This window comes from Musa acuminata, unplaced genomic scaffold, assembly GCF_036884655.1.
Source record: "Musa acuminata AAA Group cultivar baxijiao unplaced genomic scaffold, Cavendish_Baxijiao_AAA HiC_scaffold_748, whole genome shotgun sequence".
Lineage (NCBI taxonomy): Eukaryota > Viridiplantae > Streptophyta > Magnoliopsida > Zingiberales > Musaceae > Musa > Musa acuminata.
In genome coordinates, this window is record NW_027020978.1 from 5,271 (window position 1) to 28,383 (window position 23,113).

The following is a 23,113-nucleotide window of genomic DNA, read 5'->3' on the forward strand; positions in this document are numbered from 1 at the left end:
ATTCAACTAATTGCTTCATATGTGTCAATAAAGTTTCATGATTAATGTTTTATCAACATGCCCATACTTGAAAATCTTGGGTTACCTTTGTTTTGCTATACACACTTATTATGCATAATCACTGGTAAGCAAATATTTGAATAAGTTTGGTTCAAGATCTACATCATCCGCCTATATCAATTGTTTCCGACTTATCTCCTAAGAATGACGAATTTCGTATCACTTTATTTTGCTAAAATTCTTGCTAAGAACATAAATCTATATTGGATTAGTTAATTTTATCTAATTAATTTTTTAAAGCATGCTCACCTAGTTTTGTAGTTCTTCAGTTAATATTCTGTATAAACTATTCCAACCATGTCACTTCTTCATACATTTCCAATTAATCTATCTGTCTGCATTGACGTTATGATTTGTGATTGTCAATAGTTTTGTTATGAATGATTAATTCTAGAAGGTTCAAAACATGGTTTAAGTCATTGTAATCATATTACCCTGTATTGGACTGCAAGTGTCAAGCTGGTCATATTTCATTAATCTATATGGTATCTGCTGGTTGATGTAGTTTTGTCAGTTTAGGTTTGGCAGTCTAGGGTCTATATTGGACTGCCTCGGACAGAGATGAATCAGCTTTGCTGTTCATGCCCGACGGATTCTTGTCCTGACTTCATGTGTGAGAAGTAAGCAATGCAGCTCCGGGTGTGAACAGTGAAAAGGATTATTACTCTTACCCCTGTTCCCATTTGCTAAATCTCCTGCTCCTAACTCTAAAATTAAAATAGAGTTAACGTGACAATGTATGTGCAAGTTACCATTCTCAAGACACCTGTTTTTTCAATAGTTGAACCACCATTATGTAGTGACAATGAAATCCTTGATTTGAGTTTCGTTTTCGAAGTTGTTAAACATTGCAAGCTAATATATATATTTGGAATCACACCAATTCTAATCATAGGTAACGATAGTACCATCATCTGCTGTATATCTGATATAATGCATGAAGTAGATGGTTGATTCTTTTTCAAATCCTTTCAAATGAGAATATAAAGAGAATGGGTGTGCCTCATAATATAAAAATTTTCTTCTGGATTTTGAACAAGGGCACCCTTTGTATCAAGGATCATCTCATCAGAAAAGGGGTAAATGTCCAATCTTGTTGTGTCCTCTGTGACTCTCATACTGAAGGCCTTTAACATGTTCTCTATGCTTGTTATTTGTTATTTCACATTAGTATCCTGGACACATTGTTGGTTATGTTGATGCACACGCGGAACTGAGTCATGGATCTATTGGTAGTAGCTCTAGGCTTCAAGATACATTAGTGTATAGTTTTCATTAAGGATCTATCTATTGCATTTTGAGCAAGAAACTGGGCAGCTGTCTTTTGGTTTAAGTTATACATCCATTTGAAATAACAAATTTAGATGAAAGTTGAAGGTATCTTAGTATGCCATATTTTCTTTTCTTCAGATCTCATTTCTAATTGTACATGATGCTTCATTTTGGGACTGGCTGACGAGGTTGTTGAAACTTGAAAGAGCAGCTTATATTCGGGAAATGGAAGTCTGAAAGGCCAATTGATTGCTCTGTGAACCAGACATTATCAGACTGTCTGAATTGTTTGCAGGATGTGGTGGCTATTGTTGGCTATTGATGCTTAGAGAGGTGATCTAAACACACGTTTTCAATGACATCTTTCCCCCAAAAACATAGTATATGTTCAGCAAATGAAATTTTAGTGCCACAAACAACTAATTGCACATTTGATCACAAATATATCTCTGTAACCTTTACATATCTAACCATATCACATTCTAAAATGCACTCAAGTTTAGTTCTTTCCATGTGAGACCATCTAAACCAATCTAAATTAGTCTGATGGTTTGTAAAGGAAAATGTAAATTCTTGTGTCCAAATATTTTCCAGTTGTTCATATTGCACTCATTCCTTGTGCTTGCTTGCTTTTGTATTACTGAGGGGTGAAGCTAAGATTTATCAGCTTGCATCTTGTAGCTAGTAGTGCCATAATGTCTAAAGCGAAGACTGCAGCATTTTTACAGTATGCACACTAACCTCGAGATTGGAGTGCTTGCAACAAAGTGTGCATACTAAGTAGATTCAAGCACAGTGGCATGCTTAGAGGAACCTTGCTGGCCCTACAAAGTGTAACTACACGTTTGTTAAAGCTTATTGGTCCTTATCATGACACCTCAAGCTTATCTATACTTATCCAATTAGATCTGCTAGATGGTATAGAGTAGGTCATGAATTCGAATCTTGCATTTGTCCTTTTCTAATATTAACTAAAAATATTTGTATAATACTCGTTCTTCATCTAGGTCTATACCACAAACTTAGTTTTAGTTCACACGTCAAGCCTAAATCAATTTACTTTGGGAGAGTGTATTAAGGCTTGTAAATATATTGGATCCTATTTTAATAGTCTAGGTTTTTGGGATTTATAGTCACTCAATTTAATCTTTAATAGCCTTCTTGCTTTTCTGCCTGTTGCTTACTTGAATGCCAAGCGGAATATTGAAGATACTGTTGGTCAATAAATATGGAAAAGTTGGTGCAAGTAACTAAACAAAACCAGTATCAAGAGGGTTACAATGTTGTAGCCTACAGATGACTTGCTTCGGAATATTTTTGTTATTTCTCACCAATATGCATGGAATTCAATACATGTTAAGGTCTTGTTTATGGTGTTGCTTTAATATTTATATATATTGAAGTGAAATCAAGAAGGTTGCTGCTGATTTTCCTGAGCTTGTTCCCTCAATTTTTCTGCAGATCGTATTCTTCACGCTTCCAAACGAGTAGCTAAGTCAGGACAGAGTGTATGCAAAATGTAAAGGTGAAAGTTTTCTCAGTTTAAAGTACACTCCTTGAATTTGTTTTTGCTCGAGCACGCTAGAACACCTAGGAACTTGTGCAATACTATATTTTGTGTTGCAGAAGCCATCATTTGATCCTACCAGCAACAACCCACCTTGGACTGACATAGCTTGGAAGATAGCTTCCTGTCCTCTGACCTGAGAGCAATAGGTAATTGGCCTAACTGTCCTCTTGAAGATTCTTTTGGAGAGTTCTTGCATACTAAATGTTCCAAGGAGATTTATCAAAAAGCTTTCTCTTCCTCAGTTTTCTTAATCTTGGGCAAACAACTTCTTATCTGCAAATTAATTAGTCCTTAATAATAGATAGAAATTCCAGTGCCAAAGCTTAAACTTCTGTTCTTGGGTCTGTGACACACAATACCATGACATTCATCTACTTGGCATTGTTCAAGTGAAACATGACATTCATATCCTTGCTGAAAACATTAGGTAGTTCAGTGAAACATGACAAGTTGATATGTCCATTTTGCTACAATTTCTGGTTATCTCTGAAATATATGTCCACTCATATGGAATTGTCTTCCTCAACTTCAAGTTCTTCGGTAACATGAAGTTGGATGGTGATGAAAAACTGTAAGGACACCATGTAATTTCAGGTTACCAATGACTACCTCCAATAACCACATGGAGTTAGCGGGTAATTAGTGGAGAATAATCTGCCACGTTGCTGGGGAACAGCATGCATAATTTTGCCTAAACTAGGAGTCAAGTATTAGGTAAAGCAACGATCCTAAGTATAAAGCAACAAGGGAAGGAGAATAGTAGGTAGGCCATTAACTCTTCAAGGACATGTAGGCTTTTAAATTGCCGAGAACATGCTTCATCCAATCAATTCTTATGGTTCAATTTGGACTATCAAAATCAAACAATGTCATATAGGACTAGGTATTACGCATGACTCTACTTAAAACACATAGCAATTTGATAAACATAGAGTTGGCAGAAGAGTTTTGGACACCAACAAGGCTCCACCAAGCATGTTGATGACTCAGCATGCAAGAGGGGCACGAGTCTCAAAGCACCTTTTCGTTGGACAAGTAGTAAATGGCCATTTACCCTCGCCTGTCCCAAGTCACCAAAACTTTCTTTAAGACGCTAATCAATTGTCTCTGCAGACACATCTGAGTAGTTAACTCAGGTCCTGTCATCAAGGACAGAAGAAAGCGGAATCATCCTATAGAGTTTATTGCACATTACTAGGAACATGATAAGCATGTTTGCTTCTTTAAGATATTAGATTGTATTAGGGACAAATCTTTGGCTCTAAAGCACGCTTAAGATACACAAAGTCCAACCAAATTCCTAGAACAAATTCCATGTTACCCACACTTTAGAACTGAGCCATCTTAGTGTTAATAAATAAATATGTACTCCAATATCTTGAGCAAGCAATACTTAGATAAACAAATATGGGCCCATGAGACAGGAGTTGCATTGGACCGGTTTCCTAGAAAAGGATTGGGATCAAAGAAAGGTAAGAGAGAAGATAAGTGACATGGCCATGGCCACATTTTGGAGATCTTAGATTCTATTAGGCAAGATAGCATTGCATTGGCCACTAATATTAAAAATTATGGGGATAATGACTATTGATGTAGATGTGGTCCCTTGATCCGATCTGTCATTCTTGGTGTGGCAATCAGTGGGTGCCAATTGGAACCCAATTTGTTCAATATGTGGTTGATATAAGCCTAACATGAAGTTATATATTGGAAGTATTTCATAAGCTAAGCGACAAGATTAGATGTTCTTTCTCGGTATCTGTTGAAGTAGGCTTTCCTCTTAGCATTTGTTGGTCGACAACAATTATTTGATTAGGAGAGTAGCAATATCAGAAATTGATTGATCTGATGAACACTGTAATTTGTAGATAGTAGCCATGCACCAAACTCAATTTTGAACTCATTCAAGAAATTGCTGACAAGATGATAATTTGTTGATACGATTGTTTTCTTATTGGAGTCTGAGCGTCTCCCATAAGCTTTACTATAAGTATATAATTATTGTTGCAATTATTATGGAGGATTTTCATTTCAATGGATATATACCAACAAAAATATACTTATGAGAGTGTTATTTGCAATTGTTATTGAATGTTATATAACAAAAATAAATAAAAGCTGTTTTCGAGTTTCTACTCAAGAAATAATATGATATAATTTGAATATTAATTATGACAGCCGATCAGTTAATGCCAATAACAATAACTATGCTTTAAATCTTGATGCATTATTACAATCCATAGTTATGGCAAATTTCCTTATCATAGAAAGATGACCCAAATCTGTTTAATAGTGGTAATAGGAGAGTAGTGTACTTTAATAACTGCTCCATCCAACTAATGGCCAAACCATATAATATCAACAAAATTATTCAGAGGAGATAAGATATATAATCATTTTAACTTGATGCCTATATTATAATCACTAGAGTGCTTCACTAAGTGCCATGCACGTAATGTTAAAAAAAAAAAAAGGAAGAAAACTGAGATATATATTTCAGCATGGACTTCATCTCATAGCTGCATGCACTATATATACTGATATAAACTTTAGATGAATATATTGCAGTTCTTAGCTAGAACTTGTCACTGGAAACTTTCTTGTTTTTAGCTCTCTCGACACTTACCACTAAACATTTTAGGCCTTTATTTTTTTCTGCAGTTGGCTTCCATCTACACCGACAATTCAAAAAATTATATGTATACATACGTATTTTATATTTCACACTTACAAAATTGCCTTAGTCACACACACACACACACACACACCTGCATACATATATGATGAGGCTATTTTTGGTCATTATACTAAGGAGTATGCTTGAGATTGATATGTTCTTTTGTCCTTTTATCTAGTAAACTTTATATCAAAGACAACATTTAGTGAACCTAAATACCTTCAATTGACATATGCAAGGAAAGAGAAAGGACATCTGGAATAGGTCTTTAGGGTCCCACTCAAAGTCCAAACAAATGTAAGCTGAGAAGGCTTGGTAGACATAAGTAGCATGAGAAGGTTATGTTTTATCTGAAGAACCATATACATATCTCATTTGTGCAAGTAGAGACAGATGGATTCATTGGACGATTTGTACTGTTTTTTAGGTTTTCAAGATTTTGAGGGAATTAACACTCTTTTTTTCTTTTGCCGAGTAAACTTCACCTCAAAGACAATACTAATAGACACAATAAAAATAAGAAGTAGAAGAAGTTAATGTGTTATCTGGAGAACCCTTTATATATCCCATTTATTTAAATAGAGATTGGTAGATTCATTTTGAAATGCCAGCAAACGGTGCTAGCTGCAAGTCGAGTAGCTCTATTGCTCCTTCAGGTGGTAAGCTTTTATTTTGAAACATCTTCTATTAGCTGACAGACATAACACCATAAAAAAGATTCCATCAATAAATGTGTATTCTGAATTCATTCAAGGGAAAATAGTGTTAGGTATAACTGAAACTAATATCTTCGACTTTGTCGAATTCTGTAAGTTGGATACTTCCTCTGTCTGTCTGTCTCTGTCTCTCTCTCTCGTTTTCTGTCTCTTAACGTGTCACAAACATTCTCTTCATCTTTTCCTGTCGTCGATGTATCTTTTATCTAGTGAATTGGGTTCATTTTACTCTTGTTATTTTATCATCTTTCCATGTGCATCCAATGCTCGTCGGCCAGTCCATGTCTTTGTTCATCATTCGTTCTTATTTTCACTGCAGCATGCTCAATCCTTAAACACCAAACTCGATGTTACTTGTGTTTGTTTCTTTCTGTTCGCAACAGCACAATCTTCAAGGAATAAAGAAAGAAGAACAACACCAGCACAATCTGATTCCGATGCGATGTGATTAAGTACTTAAGATCGAGGGAAGAAGAAGAATAATTGTGGGGATGCAGAGGAGATTTATCGGGAGACTACAAAAATCCCTCTCTGGTTTGTTCCTCTCCCTCGAACGTGATTGCTTTTTCATCTACCTCCCTGGAGATAGATTAGTAGCAGCAAGCTGTGCGCTGTCCACATGGCTGAGACCATCTGCTGTCCTCTTAAAGCAGCGGCACGCCCCCTTCTCTCTCTCTCTCTCTCTGAGTCTTAAACACACAAGCCCACATGCTGCGTGTTGTCGCTTTCCCGTAAGAGTTCCTTTCTTTCAATGCACAGAAGGGGGGATGCTTTGAACAGATGCGAGAAGCACAGGGAAAACACAAGAAATGAGAGGAAAAAGAAGATAAAGAAAGGAAAAGAAAGCTAAGTGGCAGTCGCAAGGATTCTTCTCCTGCCCCTCCACAGCCTCGTTTCTCTCGCTTACGACTACTCCTCCCTCGGGATTCATTCTCCCCTCCTCACTCTGCTGCCACTACTTGTATACTCCATATCCTCTGTAACCTTATTGCTGCTACTACCTTGAACTCTGATTTCTCCTATCGGAACTCAGGAGTTGTGTCCGGTCGGACGAAGGAAAATGCTATAAAATAGAGAGAGAATGAGATAGTGAGAGAGAGAGAGAGAGAGAGGGGGGGGGTTGGGCATCATCTCATCGAGGAATGGCCACAAGTAGGTTGGTACCATTTTCTCCTTCCTTCCACTAGTCCTCATGTGGCATCTGTCCCTCACTGGTTTCCTGCTCTCCCTTCTCTCTATCAATCTCTGTACCTATCACCGTCAGTCAATAATACTGCATGCTTGTTTTTGTTGGCTAGCTGTTGTCAGGGAACCTTCCTCTGGTCCCATCATTCACAGACCTCCACCCCCCCCTAGCTTTCCTCTCTCTCTATCTTAACATCTCATGGATCTGAGAACTCCTTTATTCTATTTCCTTTGCAGATGATGGGTGAAAGGCTACTGGTCACTGCAATCAACAGCGACGACGATAATATCACCACTACCAGCAGCAGCGGCAACACCAGCAGCAGCGGCAACAACGAGACCAACAAGAACAATATGATTCATGCTAGTTCTACTACTTCCGGTGCTGCTGCTAGGGTTATGGACAAGCCATCAGCGCAGGATCAATCGCAGGCCGTCCTGAGATGCCCTCGCTGCGATTCGTCGAACACCAAGTTCTGCTACTACAACAATTACAGCCTATCTCAGCCGCGGCACTTCTGCAAGGCCTGTAAGCGGTACTGGACGCGCGGCGGCACCCTCCGGAACGTCCCGGTAGGTGGCGGGTGCCGCAGGAACAAGCGCGCCAAGAAGCCGGCGGCTGCCCCCATGGCACCGCCGAACCATCCGCACCGCCGCCCTCTTCTGCCGCCTGATCCGGTCCCTTCCCTCTTGGTGCAGAGACCTTCTCCATCCCACCTCGACGCCGCTGCGCTTTATGCTCTGCAAACGGCGTCCTCATCGTCGGATATGAGCCTCACGTTGCCAATTATTATGAACAGTCTCCACATCCCCTCTTGCACTACTGCCTTCGATCTGCAGCCTCATCTCGGCGCACCCGGACTCGGGCTTCCATCCAATCCGCAGCGTGAGAACGAGTACCATCTCGGTGAGCTTCAGCCATTGTCGCCGGTGGACGACTATCCACTTTTTGGGTCATCTTTGCCATCTGCATCACAGCTAGCGTCGAGCATTAAGCAGCTCAAGCAAGTGGCGGACTACCAGGCCATATTGCCCTTCGATGAACTGCAAGCCTCTGGCATCGGTGGGAGTCTTAATGCCATGACGAAGGAAGTGAAGTGGGAAGGGCAAACCAATAACTTGATGAACAGCTGCACAGATTGGCAGATTCCATCAGTGAACTCGTTGGATAATTTTGGTCCAGCTGCAGCCACGTACTGGAATTTAGTCATCGGCGGCACCGGTGGTTGGCCGGACGGCATGAACTATGGTTCATCAGTCACTCCTCTGATCTAGTCTAAGGGTGAAGTGCGGCCGATAAGTATTGTCTCTCAATCCTGTTCATTCATGGTTGTTGCATCTTCTTTTTCATTACGATGTTTCCGAATTATACATGGTAGTAAGGTCAGTGCGCTATATCTATATTACATGCTCACTGTAATGTGGTGGCGGGGGCGGATTACTAGAGCAGTGCCGATCGGAGAGATCCTGTCGGTTTGCAAACGTCTCAGTTTGTTGGGAGAGGACCCTCGGATCTTTTCAGCTCAATAACGTGTATTGTCATCAGTTTTTAGTGAACTAGGAAGAAGAAGAAGCTGGAGGAGTGAGCTGGTCTTGCATGTATGTACATAGCAGGCATGGCATATACCATCTTCTTATTGAGTGGTTTGCGTTTTTTGGGCATTGTCAGAAGTCTTCATCATCTTCTTCTTCGTCAGTTGAGGTGATTTATGCTGTTGAAGAAGCCAATTAACAATTGAGATATTTATCTTTTTCGCTTTTGTGTGTTTTTTTGGTGTGTTGGCAGAAAGAACTTGGTACATATAGTTTTCTGTAGTGGGATTTCATTTCACTTTTATGAGTGATCTATTGCCTGCTTTTTGGCCTTTCTTTCACTGTAACAAGTATTAACTCTGCTCATATTGATAGTGGACTGAATGGGCATGTTTGCTCTGATGATTATGTTCAGAAGTGCAATGACTGTCTATGTGCAGTATTCTAGCAAGAGTTTGTGCTTTTCTTTACAGCAGCTTTCCTTACCTTCATTGATAATGTCAGTAGAATCTTTACAAGGCAAATGGATGGCTTATGCTTATTACATGTAAAGTCTCAAAGATTTGGCAGTCATTTGTATCAGCTTTTGTTCTAGTTTGCTTGTCTATTTGTTTCATGGACAACTCTTTTATCTTGTGGCAAAGAAGAAGAAGAAGAAGGTCCACTACTCATGGCAACAGAAACAGGAACCACTTTCCCCATGTAACATAGCAGTGCAATGCTCCACTCCTCGAACATTCTTTTTGATGCATTAGAGTCTCTTATCATTGGAAGATCATATTGCAGCTATCAGCATGGTCCGGGAATCTGTCTCAGATATTGTGAGCAGATATAACAAAAGCTGATAGCCAATTAATTGTGAAGTAAAAGCTCAAATTGTAGGGAAAAATTAGGTTCATGCGAAGAAGTTGAGCTCAAATTATTCTGTCAAAAAATGTCAATTTAATCAAATTGTTTAAATATGTTATTCTCCTTGTTGTGATTCAAATTATTTTGCAGAAAGAAAAAGGAAAATCAAAAGAGGCGATGAAGAGAGTCTTAAGTCCTAATGTTGTTGAAATATAGATTTTTAAGGACTTCTATGGATAGTTCTTTAACGTAAGGAAAGAGAAAAAGAAAAAGAAAAATGCACAGAATGGGAGAAGAAAAAATTGCAATTTAACCATAAATCATAGAAAAAACTTAGATTTGTTTTAACCAGAAGACATATTATATTAATATTCTGCTCATTCAATTAATAACAATCCAACTTACAAAAACAGGTCAAAATAGTCCTAAGTCAATGAATATATATATATATATATATATATATATAAATCTGGGAACACATTTAACTTGACTCATGTGCAGAAATCAAGCTTAAGTTGAGGTATCACATATTTGTTGTAATTAAAGATATTGAGTCAGTTATGTACAGCTCTAGTTTGTCTGAAATAGGACAATGATTGATAATATATACTTCCAAAATCAAGAATTATAATGCCTTAACCATGAGTAACAACATTTAGATGTCCATACAAGTTTAACATTATAAGAGGACATTTAATTTGCTCTCAAGCCAAATAAATGAAAGTGGCCTTTAACATTCATCTGTAAGCTATTTCAGTTGGGAACCAAATAATTTGATTGATATCAATGCTTTTCTATTTTATATTAAGCTAAAACATGTTCTCTATCTTCACATTCCAAGAAATGATTCTTTTCATTCTGGACTTATCAAATATTTTGTCAGATTTATTGGAGTTATTTCAGTTTAGATCCCTATGTCTCATTTTGACATGATAACTCAGGATTGGAATTGCTGTCATCCAAGGAATTCACATGTTTCTTCCTTTTCATGAGCATATTAGAACCCACAAAATTCCTGGAATCCAGTTCTTTCTATTATTCTGGTAGGTAGATCAGTGAGAGCCAATTCTAGAATTGCTACAGAATCATATATATGAATGATTGTTAAGTGATCAGGCTTTCTACGATTTGACATGGAAAAATTTCAAGGATTTATGGAATATAATTCTCCAGAGAAGTCAAGGAGACATCCAAAAAGAAGCTAAGTTAGATTCTCCAGAAGCAGTGAGGGAATGACCAAATGTCTTTGTGCAGCATTTATAAGCAATCCCTTCCATCTGTCATCTTCTAAACCTATCATATTAACATTACCAGTAACAAGGGAAAGTTCTTTTTCTTTCTTTCTTACTTTATTTAGATTAAGAAAAAATCAATGGTTAGATTTGGAGTTTCAAACAATTCCTGGTTCTGATGTGTCAGTCCACTCCAATGTTGCAGATCTTACCATCAATTCCTTCACCACTTGATATATTGATGATGAACCAAACAGTGGTAGACTAAATCATCATATAAATAGTAAACCAATCCTTCAAAAACTCCTGCTTTTTAAGCATCTAGAAGAAAGAAATCATACCGTAGATTAAACACTATCGAATGGTTTGGCAAAGAAAAGAATTATTAGAATGTCTCATTTCATCCTTTCCTTGCTGCAAAAATTGAACTTTTGGCACATGATATGCTGATGAGCACTGTTTATTAGCAATACTTGGGAGGAGACACTGCATGAGTTGATACTGTTTGCTGATAACTTTGACAATTGTGCTTCTGATCGAAAGAGTTAAGAAGTGAAACTTTTGTTTTCACACATTTTTAATGAAAGCTTATGACTTGTTTAATCTCTTTCTGCTACCTCTTCCTTGAATTTACCATCCGCTGTCTCTTTTCTTCTTTGTTCACACATTCAATTATTATTTTCTCATCTCCTCAGTTGGAGCTTTAGTACCATCTGCCATCAGTGGATTGCACTCAGTGCATGAACTGACCTACATGCATGTGATATGATTGAAGACCACAAGCTTGCTGCAAAAGTTGGTCATGCTTTGCATTATAAGATAGTACTTGCCACAGGCCAAGTAAAACTATTCATAATATTTCCTACTCTACTAGTTGTTAGAACTCATCATTCTTCAATGCTTTTAGCACTTGGCATGGACTGATAAGATTCAATTCAAACCATTTTAATCATTTTTGTTGTCATGTTGCAAAAAATATCGTCTAATTTTGTCGAAGATTACACTTTTTTGATCCATATTTTCTTAACCTTTTCATTAGAGCTAATGCTTGTTCTTGGGTTTAGTAAACCCAATCCTAAATCAAGAAAAAAAAAGAAGAAGGGATTAATCGATACTAGAAAATTTACATATGGTTTTGGATTGAGATATAAACTCTTCATGAAGCCTTCACTAATGATCCTCCAATAGAGTTACCAGTAATCCGAATTTATTCATCAAAATGATGGAATATATTGCATATATCTCAAAATCTCACACACTGTTAAAGCCTTACTTGGAACTGCAATTTGATCTTGCAACTAAGCTATGATCAGACATTAATTCAAGATTAAGCTTATGTAGGATTGAATTAAATACAACACATTTTATTCTTGCTTCTCATGTCCATTAATTTCATAGCTTCTTCCATGCCATTATCTTGTTTGAAATCCCTCTCCAATATTGCTCTCATTTTCCCAACACATACCCATCCAACTAATTTCAACACTTGGGAGGGGTAAATTGCAATCACCTACTTTTCATAGTTTTGTATGCAAAATTTTGATTGTCTAATCAATTTTTTTATGTAACAAATTGGAAAGTTTTATATCAAATTGTAAGTTATAATGACATCATATATATATATATATATATATATATATATATATATATATATATATATATATATGTAATATAACTTTTCTACAATGTATGCACATAAAAATAATATTTTGAAGAACTCCTATGATGGAAGCACAAAGAATCAAATCGCCTAAAATAATCAAAGTATGATGACATCTTCCGACAAAGATTTTTCACGCACATCATATCTGACCACTACATAATTTCTTATGCAACCTTCTCCTACAAGAAACTATTATATATGTTGAATTAGTCTTTAATTACATACCATACGTATACATCATACTCACTCATCCTTACACCTAACCCACTAAGTGGTATCACTAAACAGACAAGAAAGAAGTCAATTTGCCATGCAGTGTATCCTCCTCTTCTTCTTCTTCTTCTTCTTCTTCTTCTTAATGGAATTATCTCTTCCTTGGTTTCCACGTCCCACTGTAACCTTTCTTTTCACGTTTGCAATCCTCATGCAAACGCGGCTTCTCCACGCACCAAAACCATGAAACACAACGCGGCTTCTGTGCACATCAAAACCATGAAACACACCACACCACAAAGATAATATCGATGGCTGAAGAAGAAGCATGCATGTCATCATCTCTCGCGGAGAAAGCTTCATACGTATGTTTTGTTGGGAGAGAGAAGATTTCGAAACAAACAAATAAATAATAATAATAATCAAAGAATAATAGAAAAAACTAAATATTTTATCGCATGAAAAAAATAAATATAAGAAATATCTCATAGAAACCTTGAATCCAATGGACGTCCTCTCATATGGACTCTAAAAGAGCCTCTCTCTCAACCATCTCCCTTAGGATACATGATGTATTTATAGCGATAAAACCTAATTTGACGAGAACTTTTGTTGTTTTACTTGAATTTCTAATCCTAATCCTAATATTCTACATAGTGACTCCTCAAATATTTACCAACCTAACAAATATTTCTTGAAGCGAGGCGAACTCGTTTTACATGAATGAGGAAGACGAAGATGGAGGAGGACGAAAGGCGGCAGACATGCTGTTGTTCCGATTCCTGGCTTCGGATGTCGCAGTCGCAGCGACGGAGGAAGCTGCGGGGGTGAACATGGGAGGATTCATTTGATGCTCTTGTTGGAACATCGTCAAGTTTTGGTGCAGCGGCAGGTTCAACCGCCGCCGCTGCGCCATCTGCTGCAAGCTGATTCCATCCAGCGATTGCAGGCGATTGAATCCCGGCGGCGGCGGCGGTACGGGGTTGAAGACAGGAAGACCGGACTCATTTAGTATATGATCTTCCCACCCGGCTGCTCCGCCTCCTCCGGCATGGAAGAATGGAGTCGGCATGGGAGCTCGGGTCGGGTGGCCGAGCGCACCAGCCGCAGTGTCCTGCATCTGGGGGATAATCGGCGCTTGTGCTTGAGGAAGCTTCTTGGACGAGGCTGAAGACGACGGCAGCGACTGTTTCTTCTTGATCTTCTTGGAGCAGCCACCTTCGGGGACGTTGCGGAGGGTGCCGCCGTGAGTCCAGTAGCGCTTGCAGGTCCTGCAGTAGTGCCTCGGCTGGGAAGTGTTGTAGTTGTTGTAGTAGCAGAACTTGGTGTCCTCCGAACCGCACCTCGCGCATGGCACTCGCGACGGCTGCTTCTGCTGCTGCCGCTGCCTCCGCTGCTGCTGCTGCTCCATTCCTCTCTATGACGGGTGGAAGGCACAAAAAGGCAGAACGACAGGAGGGAATAATGGCGACTACTTAAAGAGAAAGCAGAGGGCGGGAAGGAGTGGCTCCAAATAGGGGACGCCTGGCGGGGGCTCTGTACGCGGAAGCTTTATTGCTCGGCAAGAGCGAGGAATTTTCGTCTTGTGGGAGACTACTTCAACGTGTCCAATGCCAGACTGTGTGCTGAGAATTCAAGCACAAAGATAATAAATATATTGCCAACTATGAGCTGCTTCATTTATCATACAATCCACAAGAAGATTTCTTCGGATCCACAGTGTGCATGCATCGCAAAGCTTCAGTAAGCAAATCATATCAGCAGTAGCTAAGAAGATACGGTGAACAAGAAGAGCTGCTGCTGAAGAGAGGCGGAGTGGAGAAGGAAGAGGGAGAATTAGGAGGTGGCGTCTGCTGTTGGACAAAGAAAGCAGTTGTCGGAGGTGACTCGTTGGGTGGGTCCGATGACGAGTGATATGTGGAGAGAGAGAGAGAGAGAGAGAGAGAGAGAGAGACGCTGGGCTTTCTTAAGGCAGCAGCGGCAGCGGCAGAGAGAGGAAGTTTCCGGTCACTCTCTCTCTCTCTGTCACCGGTCTCCATTTCTCAGACTACTCTCACTCTGCTGGACATAATTCTGCAGGCACACCACCTTGGAAAATAACTACTATATATAGTCTTTCGATATCCACATCTGCAAATTACGCTAAAAATATAATGCCAAAAAGCAGCCAACCAACCAGAAAATATTTACCATTAGTCAAATTATGATGTTTTTATGTGTCAAGAATGTATTATAACAAATCTCATAGTTAATAATATTAGAATTAAAATTAAGATGGCATGAGAGGAAAACTTTGTGTCTATTTATGTGATTGATGCAAGAGTTATTTAGTTAATCTATTAATAAAATAAATTTATTTAAATTAGAAATAATTTATATATATATATGTAATAAATTGTACATATCAACATACACTCAATGATGAGAAAAAATAAATAAATATAAAAAATTAAAGATAGAAACTATTATGATAAAAGTGACATGCTAACACTATCATTATATACTTTGACACCTCATTCCCACATGGCTGAGCTACCTAGCTGACACATGGGAGCCATTTAAATGGCCTTTCATTACTATCTCAGCCTCATATAATCATATCCCATAAGTACTAATTATAAAACAAGTATGGACGATCTTCGTCCATCCATTATCGTGTAAACAAATAAGCATAACTGTTCTAACTAGCATAACAAATGAGCATAATCGTTCATGCAAGGTGGTTATGATCGGTTCTTATGCTTCTGTTACCATACTAGTTACGTAATAGCCCTCCTAAGCATTCGTTATAAAAGGGACCATGTAGGTATGCCCAAACATAGAACGAATCTCTATTGGGAATGCCTCTGATAGGGTTTATATATCCAACTTGATGAGTTCCACCTTGAAACTACTTCGGAGAAGAATTAGGCTGGATTCGGTTAGTTTCTAGCTTAGACAACTAAAATATACTCTAACAGATTAGTGTTAGAAGAAGGGTTCACCATTATATCTCAAGGAAACCTCAAAGGTCTTTTTTGAATAAATCTCAAGGATCCGAATCCCTCGAACTTCAACGAACCAAGTCCAATAGCCTTAAATGCTCCTTTGTTGAACCTCCTGATTTCAATGATCTCGAATAAGAGACAATTGAGGTTGTTGATTGGTCCGAATCCTCTCCCTATGATGAACCCCAACCTATTTTGATAGCTTTTTAAAGACCCAACCTTCACCCAATCGCTTCCCGTAGCTCCCGCAATCATGGCTATTCCTTTGGAATCCTTTCATACCCTAATCAAACAAATATAAGTTTTAACCAAAATAGTCCAAATCGTTGTTCCCTACCTTCCTCAACTTGCCCAACTTGCCCATTAAGCCCCATTTACATTCGCTTTGTCAATCCTAGCTCTTGATCCACCAAATTCTTGTTCCTAGTCTAGTAGTCGAATCTTACTTGACTCAGGTCCAAGTACCATTAGAGGTACATTCCCCGCCATTGGCCCAAAGCCTAATCCCTCCGTCGGAATAAAAATTTCTGAATGAGTCAATCACTTAATCGGCCAACCTCTTAATCGAGATCTAAGACCACTTTAGTAAGATAGATCAACAATTGGAGAATATTCACAAAGAAATAAAGTAAAAAAAATAACTAAATGGACTCATACTTAGAATCCCCATGTAAGAAAATAAATAACCGATCTCGTAGGGCTTTAGACTTCTCATACTAGACATTTATGATAGAAAATTCTACCCTTTAGACATTTATAACATACGTCTGTAAGTTCCAAATCTAGCACGACCAGTTATCGGGAGTAACAACCAATCTTACGATGGCAATTGAGTATCGATAGAGGATCATTTGCTCTCGGTGTCATGAGAGAAATATCATATATGTTCTTGCTCAAACAAATCATTGGTTAGGGTCATTCGAATTGAGAGAGAAAGTGTTCTTTGGGAGAATATGATTAGAGCGAGGCTCGAGTAGAAATCATATGGACCTAATAACACTATGCTCGAAATACGTTTTCTGGGATATAAATGGATGAGAAACTATAGATACATAGTAACTAAGGATAGACAAGTCCAATGGATTGGATTCTCTTGTATCATCTTGGGACTACGGTATAGTGGCATAGTACGTTCATAGTCGATGAGTTTTGACATGTATGACTCACGACCAACTTAATATTGGGCTTAGAGGGTCACACACATATAGTAAGTGTTGCGACAAGTAGAGGTTCATATATGAGATATCCACTAGAGCCCCTATCTTATTAGATATCCAATAAGCCTATGGATTATTGAATCTTGTGGATAAGATCTAATAAGAGCCAATGAGAGATTATTTGGTAGAGATCCACTAATCCAAGAGGCTTAGATAGTTTTAGATGGAGATCCAGTATCCAATAGGGTATGATCTATTATGGTTAAGTTGATAATGGGCCTCTATAAATAGGAGGGAACTAAAGGACCATAGGCTAGACCCTTTTAGCTGCCACCTCTTATACTCATCTCCCCCTCTTCTCCTCAACCAACAGCCCTTGTTTAGGGCGTGTGGACAACAAGAAGGGCTAGTCCCTTCTTAATTGCATGGTGCACATGGAAAGGAGGATTGTGCAGCTATTTGAGGAGTGTCTTCGTAGCCCCTACCATGTGAATCACCGCTAGAGAAGACAATTGACCTCTTTCATCCTCTCCTATAGACCTACAAAATTTTAGGGATATATGATCTCCCTAGATAACACATATTTTATATACACATAGTTTTTGGTTTTACAGGTTTTGCATACTAATCTTCACACAATGATGAAACCTTTTCTTTCTGTGAAAAAATCTAAGATTTTATTTTATTTTTCTTCTACTATGCATGTGATGGTGCCTCAAATTTCCCAACAACCAACTGCCTCCATCATATGGATAGATATATAACACACAAGTTTATCCTGTTATTTCGATTTCCCTCTCGAGTAACCTATGACTGAGATTATTTAGAGTCTATATTTAAAGATGAATCAGTCTCATTATTATGATATCATCATGATCAGATTTCTATTACATAGATCCATGGACATCACCATACATACAATAGGCGACATAAAATAAGAAAAAAATTAATTAAATAATAAGCAAAAAGAGTATGTGTCATATTACATATACCACCACTCACGTGATTGACTTACATGACACTTACGACTAGTAGTATCTTGCTTGAAACTCTTCCAGCATATTGCTTCTCTATTCAAGCTGAACACATACCTTGAGTTAGATTTGCTATTATCGATATCGAATTGGAAACTCGAGTCCATATAGCCCTCAACCTTGAGGTTACTTCTTTCATATACTAGTAAAAGATCTATAGTCATTCTCAAGTATTTAAGGATACACTTTACTGCCTTCTAGTGTTCCAAACCTAGATTAGCATACGATATATCAAGCATAGTACATAGCATAGCATATATGATCAATCATATTGTTGAGGCATAAGGTATCCTATCCATGTTTGCTCTTTCTTCAAGAGTATTTTGAGATATACTCCTAGAAAGTGATATTCTATGTCTCATCGGTACGAGACTTCAATTGAAATTTTTCATGTCAAAACTTTTGACAATGGTGTTTATGTACCTGGACTACGACAAGTCAAGTATCCTCTTGGATCTATTTCTGTAGATCTGAATCCCCAAGATATATGATGCTTTCCTTAAGTCCTTTATGGAGAAATGTTTAGATAGCCAAGTCTTTACTATGAAAAGCGTTACTACATCATTTTTAATGATCATAATGTCATACACATATAATACCAAAAATGTGATAGTGCTCACTTACCTTCCTATACACACAAAGCTTATCTTCATTCTTAACGAAATCATAAGATCTAATTGTCTCAAAAAATCTTATGTTTCAACTTTAGGAAGCTTGCTTTAGTCCATAGATAGATCTAAACAATCTGCACATCTTATTTGGACTCTCCTTGGACATGAATCTCTTATGTTGTATCATATACACATCCTCCTCGAGGTTGCCAATGAGGAACATAGTTTTCACGTTCATTTGTCAAATTTCATAGTCATAGTGTGCTGCAATAGCCAAGAGAATTCAGATAGATTTCAGCATGACTACATGTGAGAAGGTTTCGTCATAGTCAACACATTGTCTTTAACGATACCCCTTATCCACTAGCATTGCTTTATAGGTCTCAATATTTTCATCTTCTCCGATCTTCTTCTTGAAGATCCACTTGCAACCAATGGGTACGATACCCTTAAGTGCATCAACTATGTTCCAAACCTTATTGGAGTACATGGAATCCATCTTAGAATTCATGGCTTTTTGTCACTTCTTGGAGTCTATACTCGTAATAGTCTCCTCATAAGTCTAATGATCAATATCTTCAACATCCTCTTTTCTGATATGTCTTACATATCTCTAAGGAGGATGAGATACTTTGTCAGACCTACATAAAGTTGGAACTTGTGTGCTAGCTTCTTAACATACTTAGGCTACAGAACAGTGCTTGAGCTAGGTTCTCCAACCTCGCTCAACTCTATCACGCTCCCACTATCTCCATTAAGAATGTGTTCCTTCTCAAGGAACACCGCTCTCTTGGCTACAAAGATTTTTTAGTCATCGGGGTGATAGAAATAATACCCACAAGTTTCCTTAGGGTATCTTAGGAACTTGCATAGTTTTGTCTTGGATTCAAACTTGTCGGGATTATGTCTCATAATGTGGGCAAGACAGCCTAAAATCTTAACAACCTTAAGATCAAGCTTCTTCCCTTTCCATATCTTATATGGTATATATACTATCAACTTAGTCAAAATTATGTTCAAAAGGTAAGTTGCGAACTCTATGACGTATCCCTAGAATGAGATGCATAGGTCGGCGAAACTCATCATGGACCACACTGCTAGTCCTAGGTGCCCTGCAAGCCAATCATATGGGTGATGGCACATGTGACACACAACATGGTCTTTTTACTCATTATTATTGGTATTTTCTCACTTTATGTTGCTCGTTGCATATATTATGATGTCGATGGATCTGTGTAATGAGATCAGAACATGATGAGGTCACGATAATAAACTAATTCTCTTTTAAACACAAACCCTAAAAATCTTGATCATATGTTACTCGAGAGAGATATCGAGATATATGAGACTAACAACACCATGCCCGATATACGATTTCTGGGATATTAGATAGATGAGGGGCTATAGATATATGATAATTGAGGATAGCCAAGTTCAATAGATTGGATTCCCTTATATCGTTTAGGAACCGTGGCGTAGTGACATACTACATTTGTAGTCGATGAGTCGAGTGAATTATTATAAGAGATGATAATTCACCGAGTCAAAAGGAGTTATGATATGTATGACTCATGTCCAGCTCGATATTGGGCCTAGAGGCTCACACACATATGATAGATGTTGCGATGAGTAGAGGCTTAGATATAAGATATCTGTTGGAGTCCCTATCTTATTGGATATCCAGTAAGCCCCTTAATTATTGGATTTTGTAGGTAAGATCCAATAAGAGCCAATGAGAGATTATTAGGTAGAGATTCACTAATCCAAGAGTCTTTGATAGTTAGATTATGATCCATTATCCAATAGGGTATGACTCATTATAGTTAAGTTGATAAGAGACATCTATAAATAGGAGGAAACCAAAGGGGCATAGGCTAGACCCCCTTTTTGGCTGGCACCTCCTATTCTCCTCCCTCCCTCTCCTCCTTAGTTGACAGCCCCAGTTTCGAGCATGTGGATAGTAAGAAGGGCCGACCCTTTCTTGATCACGTGATGTATGTGGAAAGGAAGATCGTGCAGCGATTTGAGGAGCATATTCGCTGCATCTATCATGTAGATCATCACTAAACGGGAGAAAAATTGACCTCCCCTCCTGATTGGGGTCATAATAGCAATTCTAAGATCATTCGAGAAAGTTATGATAGTTTCAGCATGACGAGGTCTAATCGGTCCTGTGCGACCCACACAAAGGGTCTCCGGCCACGACGTGCATTTAGGCACCGTATGATGAAAAAATATGGGTGCGATCATACTAACACTAAAGTCTTGGAGCCCATCAGAACTCCAAAGTTAATGTGCTTGGGTGAGTATAGTACTAGGGTGGTTGAACCCTTGGGAAGTCCTCATGTTACACACCTTTTTGTCCTGAGTAAGGAAAACTGATGCCGCAAACCTTTGAGGCGATTTTCGGGCTTGAAATTTGCCATAACCACTTTATAGTCACCCACATGGGGCTTAAAAAGAGCTTTTTGAATCGGATTCGCAATAGCGATTCAGAGATCATTTAAGAAAATTATGATGATTTCAACATTACAGGGTCAAATCGACCCCGCACAATCCACACACAGGGTCTTTAGCCATGACGTGCACTTAGGTGTCAAACGATGCAAAAATGCAGTTGCGATCATACCAACACTAAAGCACCGGATTCTAATAGAACTCCGAAGTTAAGCTACTTGGGCAAGAGTAGTACTAGGATGGGTGATCCCATGGGAAGTGCACATGTTGCACACCTATTTGTGTCCGAGCGATGAAAACCGGTGTCATAGACATCCAAAGTGATGATTTTCAATGCCAAAATTTGCCATGACACCTTCATAGTTACCCGTATGGGGCTCGAAGAGAGCTTCCCGAATTATGGTCGTAATAGGGATTTCGAGATCATTTAAGAAAGTTACGACAGTTTCAGCATGACAGGGTCGAATTAGCCCCACACAACCCACGCACGAGGTCTCCGACCATGACTCACACTTAGGCGTCAAACGACTCAAAAACATGAGTACGATTATACTAGCACTAAAGCATCAGATCCCATTAGAACTCCATAACTGAACTCCATAACTAAGTGTTGTAGGGCAAGAGTGCTACTAGGATAGTTGATCCCTTGGGAACTCCTCATGTTACACTCCTTTTTTGTGCTCGAGCAATAAAAACCGATGTCGTAAACCTCTGAGGTGATGGTTTTTAGCCCAAAATTTACCATGATTACTTCATAGTCACATGCATGGGGCTCGATAGAGCTTTTTGGATTAGGGTCACAATAGTAATTTCGAGATTTTTCAAGAAAGTTATGATAGTTTTAGTGCGACGAGGTCGAATCAGCCCTGTGTGACCCACGCACAGGGTCTCCAGCCATGATGTGCACTTAGGCATCGGATGACTTAAAAATACAAGTGCGATCATATTATCACTAAAGCACTAGGTCCCATTAGAACTCCGAACTTAAGCCTGCTTGGTGAGAGTAGTATTAGGATGGGTGACCCCTCGGGAAGTCCTCGTGTTGCACTCACTTTTACTCTTGAGCGATGAAAACTGATGTCGTAGCCGGCCACGACGTGCACTTAGGTGCAAGATGACAAAAAAACACGAGTGCGATCATACCAATACTAAAGCATCAAATTCCATTAGAACTCTATAATTAAGCATGCTTAGGCATGAGTTGTACTAGGATGGGTGATCCCTTAGGAGGTCCTCGTGTTTTACTCTTTTTTGCCCTCGAGTGATGAAAATCGATGCTGTAGACCTTCGAGGCTATGGTTTTTGATCTCAAAATTTGCTTTTATCCCTTCATAGTCACTTGAGTAGGGCACGAAGAGAGCTTCCCACATTGGGGTTGCAATAGCGATTCCGAGATCATTTGAAAAAGTTACCATGATTTCAGTGCGACGGCGTCGAATCAGCCCCGTGCAACCCACGCATGGGGTCTCCGACCATGACATACACTTAGGTGTCGAACGATGCAAAAACATGATCATACCAGCACAAAAACACTGGATCCCATTAGAACTCTGTAGGTAAGTGTGATTAGGCAAAAGTAGTACTAGGATGGGTGATCCCCTAGGAACTCTTCGTGTTACACTCCTTTTTGCGCCGAGGAATGAAAACCGATGTCATAGACCTCTGAGGGAATGATTTTCAAGCTTGAAAGTTACATGATTACTTCATAGTCACTTACGTAGGGCTTAAAGAGATCTTTTCGGACTGGGATCGCAATAGTGATTTCGAGATCGTTTGAGAAAATTATGATGGTTTTAGTGTGACGGGGTCGAATCGACCCTATGCGACCCATGCACGGGTTCTCCGGCCACGACATGCACTTAGGTGTTGGACAACATAAAGACAAGGGTATGATCAT

The 23,113-nt window shown here is 38.8% G+C and overlaps 2 protein-coding genes and 4 pseudogenes across 2 annotated transcripts; 5 read left to right on the plus strand and 1 right to left on the minus strand.

Moving 5' to 3' along the window:
- Nucleotides 1-6,812: 6,812 nt before the first annotated feature.
- On the plus strand, nucleotides 6,813-9,421 carry LOC135663704 (dof zinc finger protein DOF1.4-like). The gene is made up of 2 exons (XM_065176855.1): nucleotides 6,813-6,829; nucleotides 7,718-9,421. The coding sequence occupies exon 2, from the start codon at nucleotides 7,718-7,720 to the stop codon at nucleotides 8,753-8,755; it is 1,038 nt and encodes a 345-aa protein (XP_065032927.1). The 5' UTR covers nucleotides 6,813-6,829; the 3' UTR covers nucleotides 8,756-9,421.
- Nucleotides 9,422-13,081: 3,660 nt separating this feature from the next.
- On the minus strand, nucleotides 13,082-15,028 carry LOC135663703 (dof zinc finger protein 1-like). The gene has a single exon (XM_065176854.1). It carries the CDS (start codon nucleotides 14,379-14,381, stop codon nucleotides 13,686-13,688), a length of 696 nt encoding a protein of 231 aa, XP_065032926.1. The 5' UTR covers nucleotides 14,382-15,028; the 3' UTR covers nucleotides 13,082-13,685.
- Nucleotides 15,029-20,997: 5,969 nt separating this feature from the next.
- Nucleotides 20,998-21,115, plus strand: LOC135663707 (5S ribosomal RNA; annotated as a pseudogene).
- A 259-nt stretch (nucleotides 21,116-21,374) lies between these two features.
- LOC135663708 (5S ribosomal RNA) lies at nucleotides 21,375-21,492 on the plus strand (annotated as a pseudogene).
- A 657-nt stretch (nucleotides 21,493-22,149) lies between these two features.
- On the plus strand, nucleotides 22,150-22,267 carry LOC135663706 (5S ribosomal RNA; annotated as a pseudogene).
- Nucleotides 22,268-22,721: 454 nt separating this feature from the next.
- LOC135663705 (5S ribosomal RNA) lies at nucleotides 22,722-22,840 on the plus strand (annotated as a pseudogene).
- The last annotated feature ends 273 nt before the right edge of the window (nucleotides 22,841-23,113 follow it).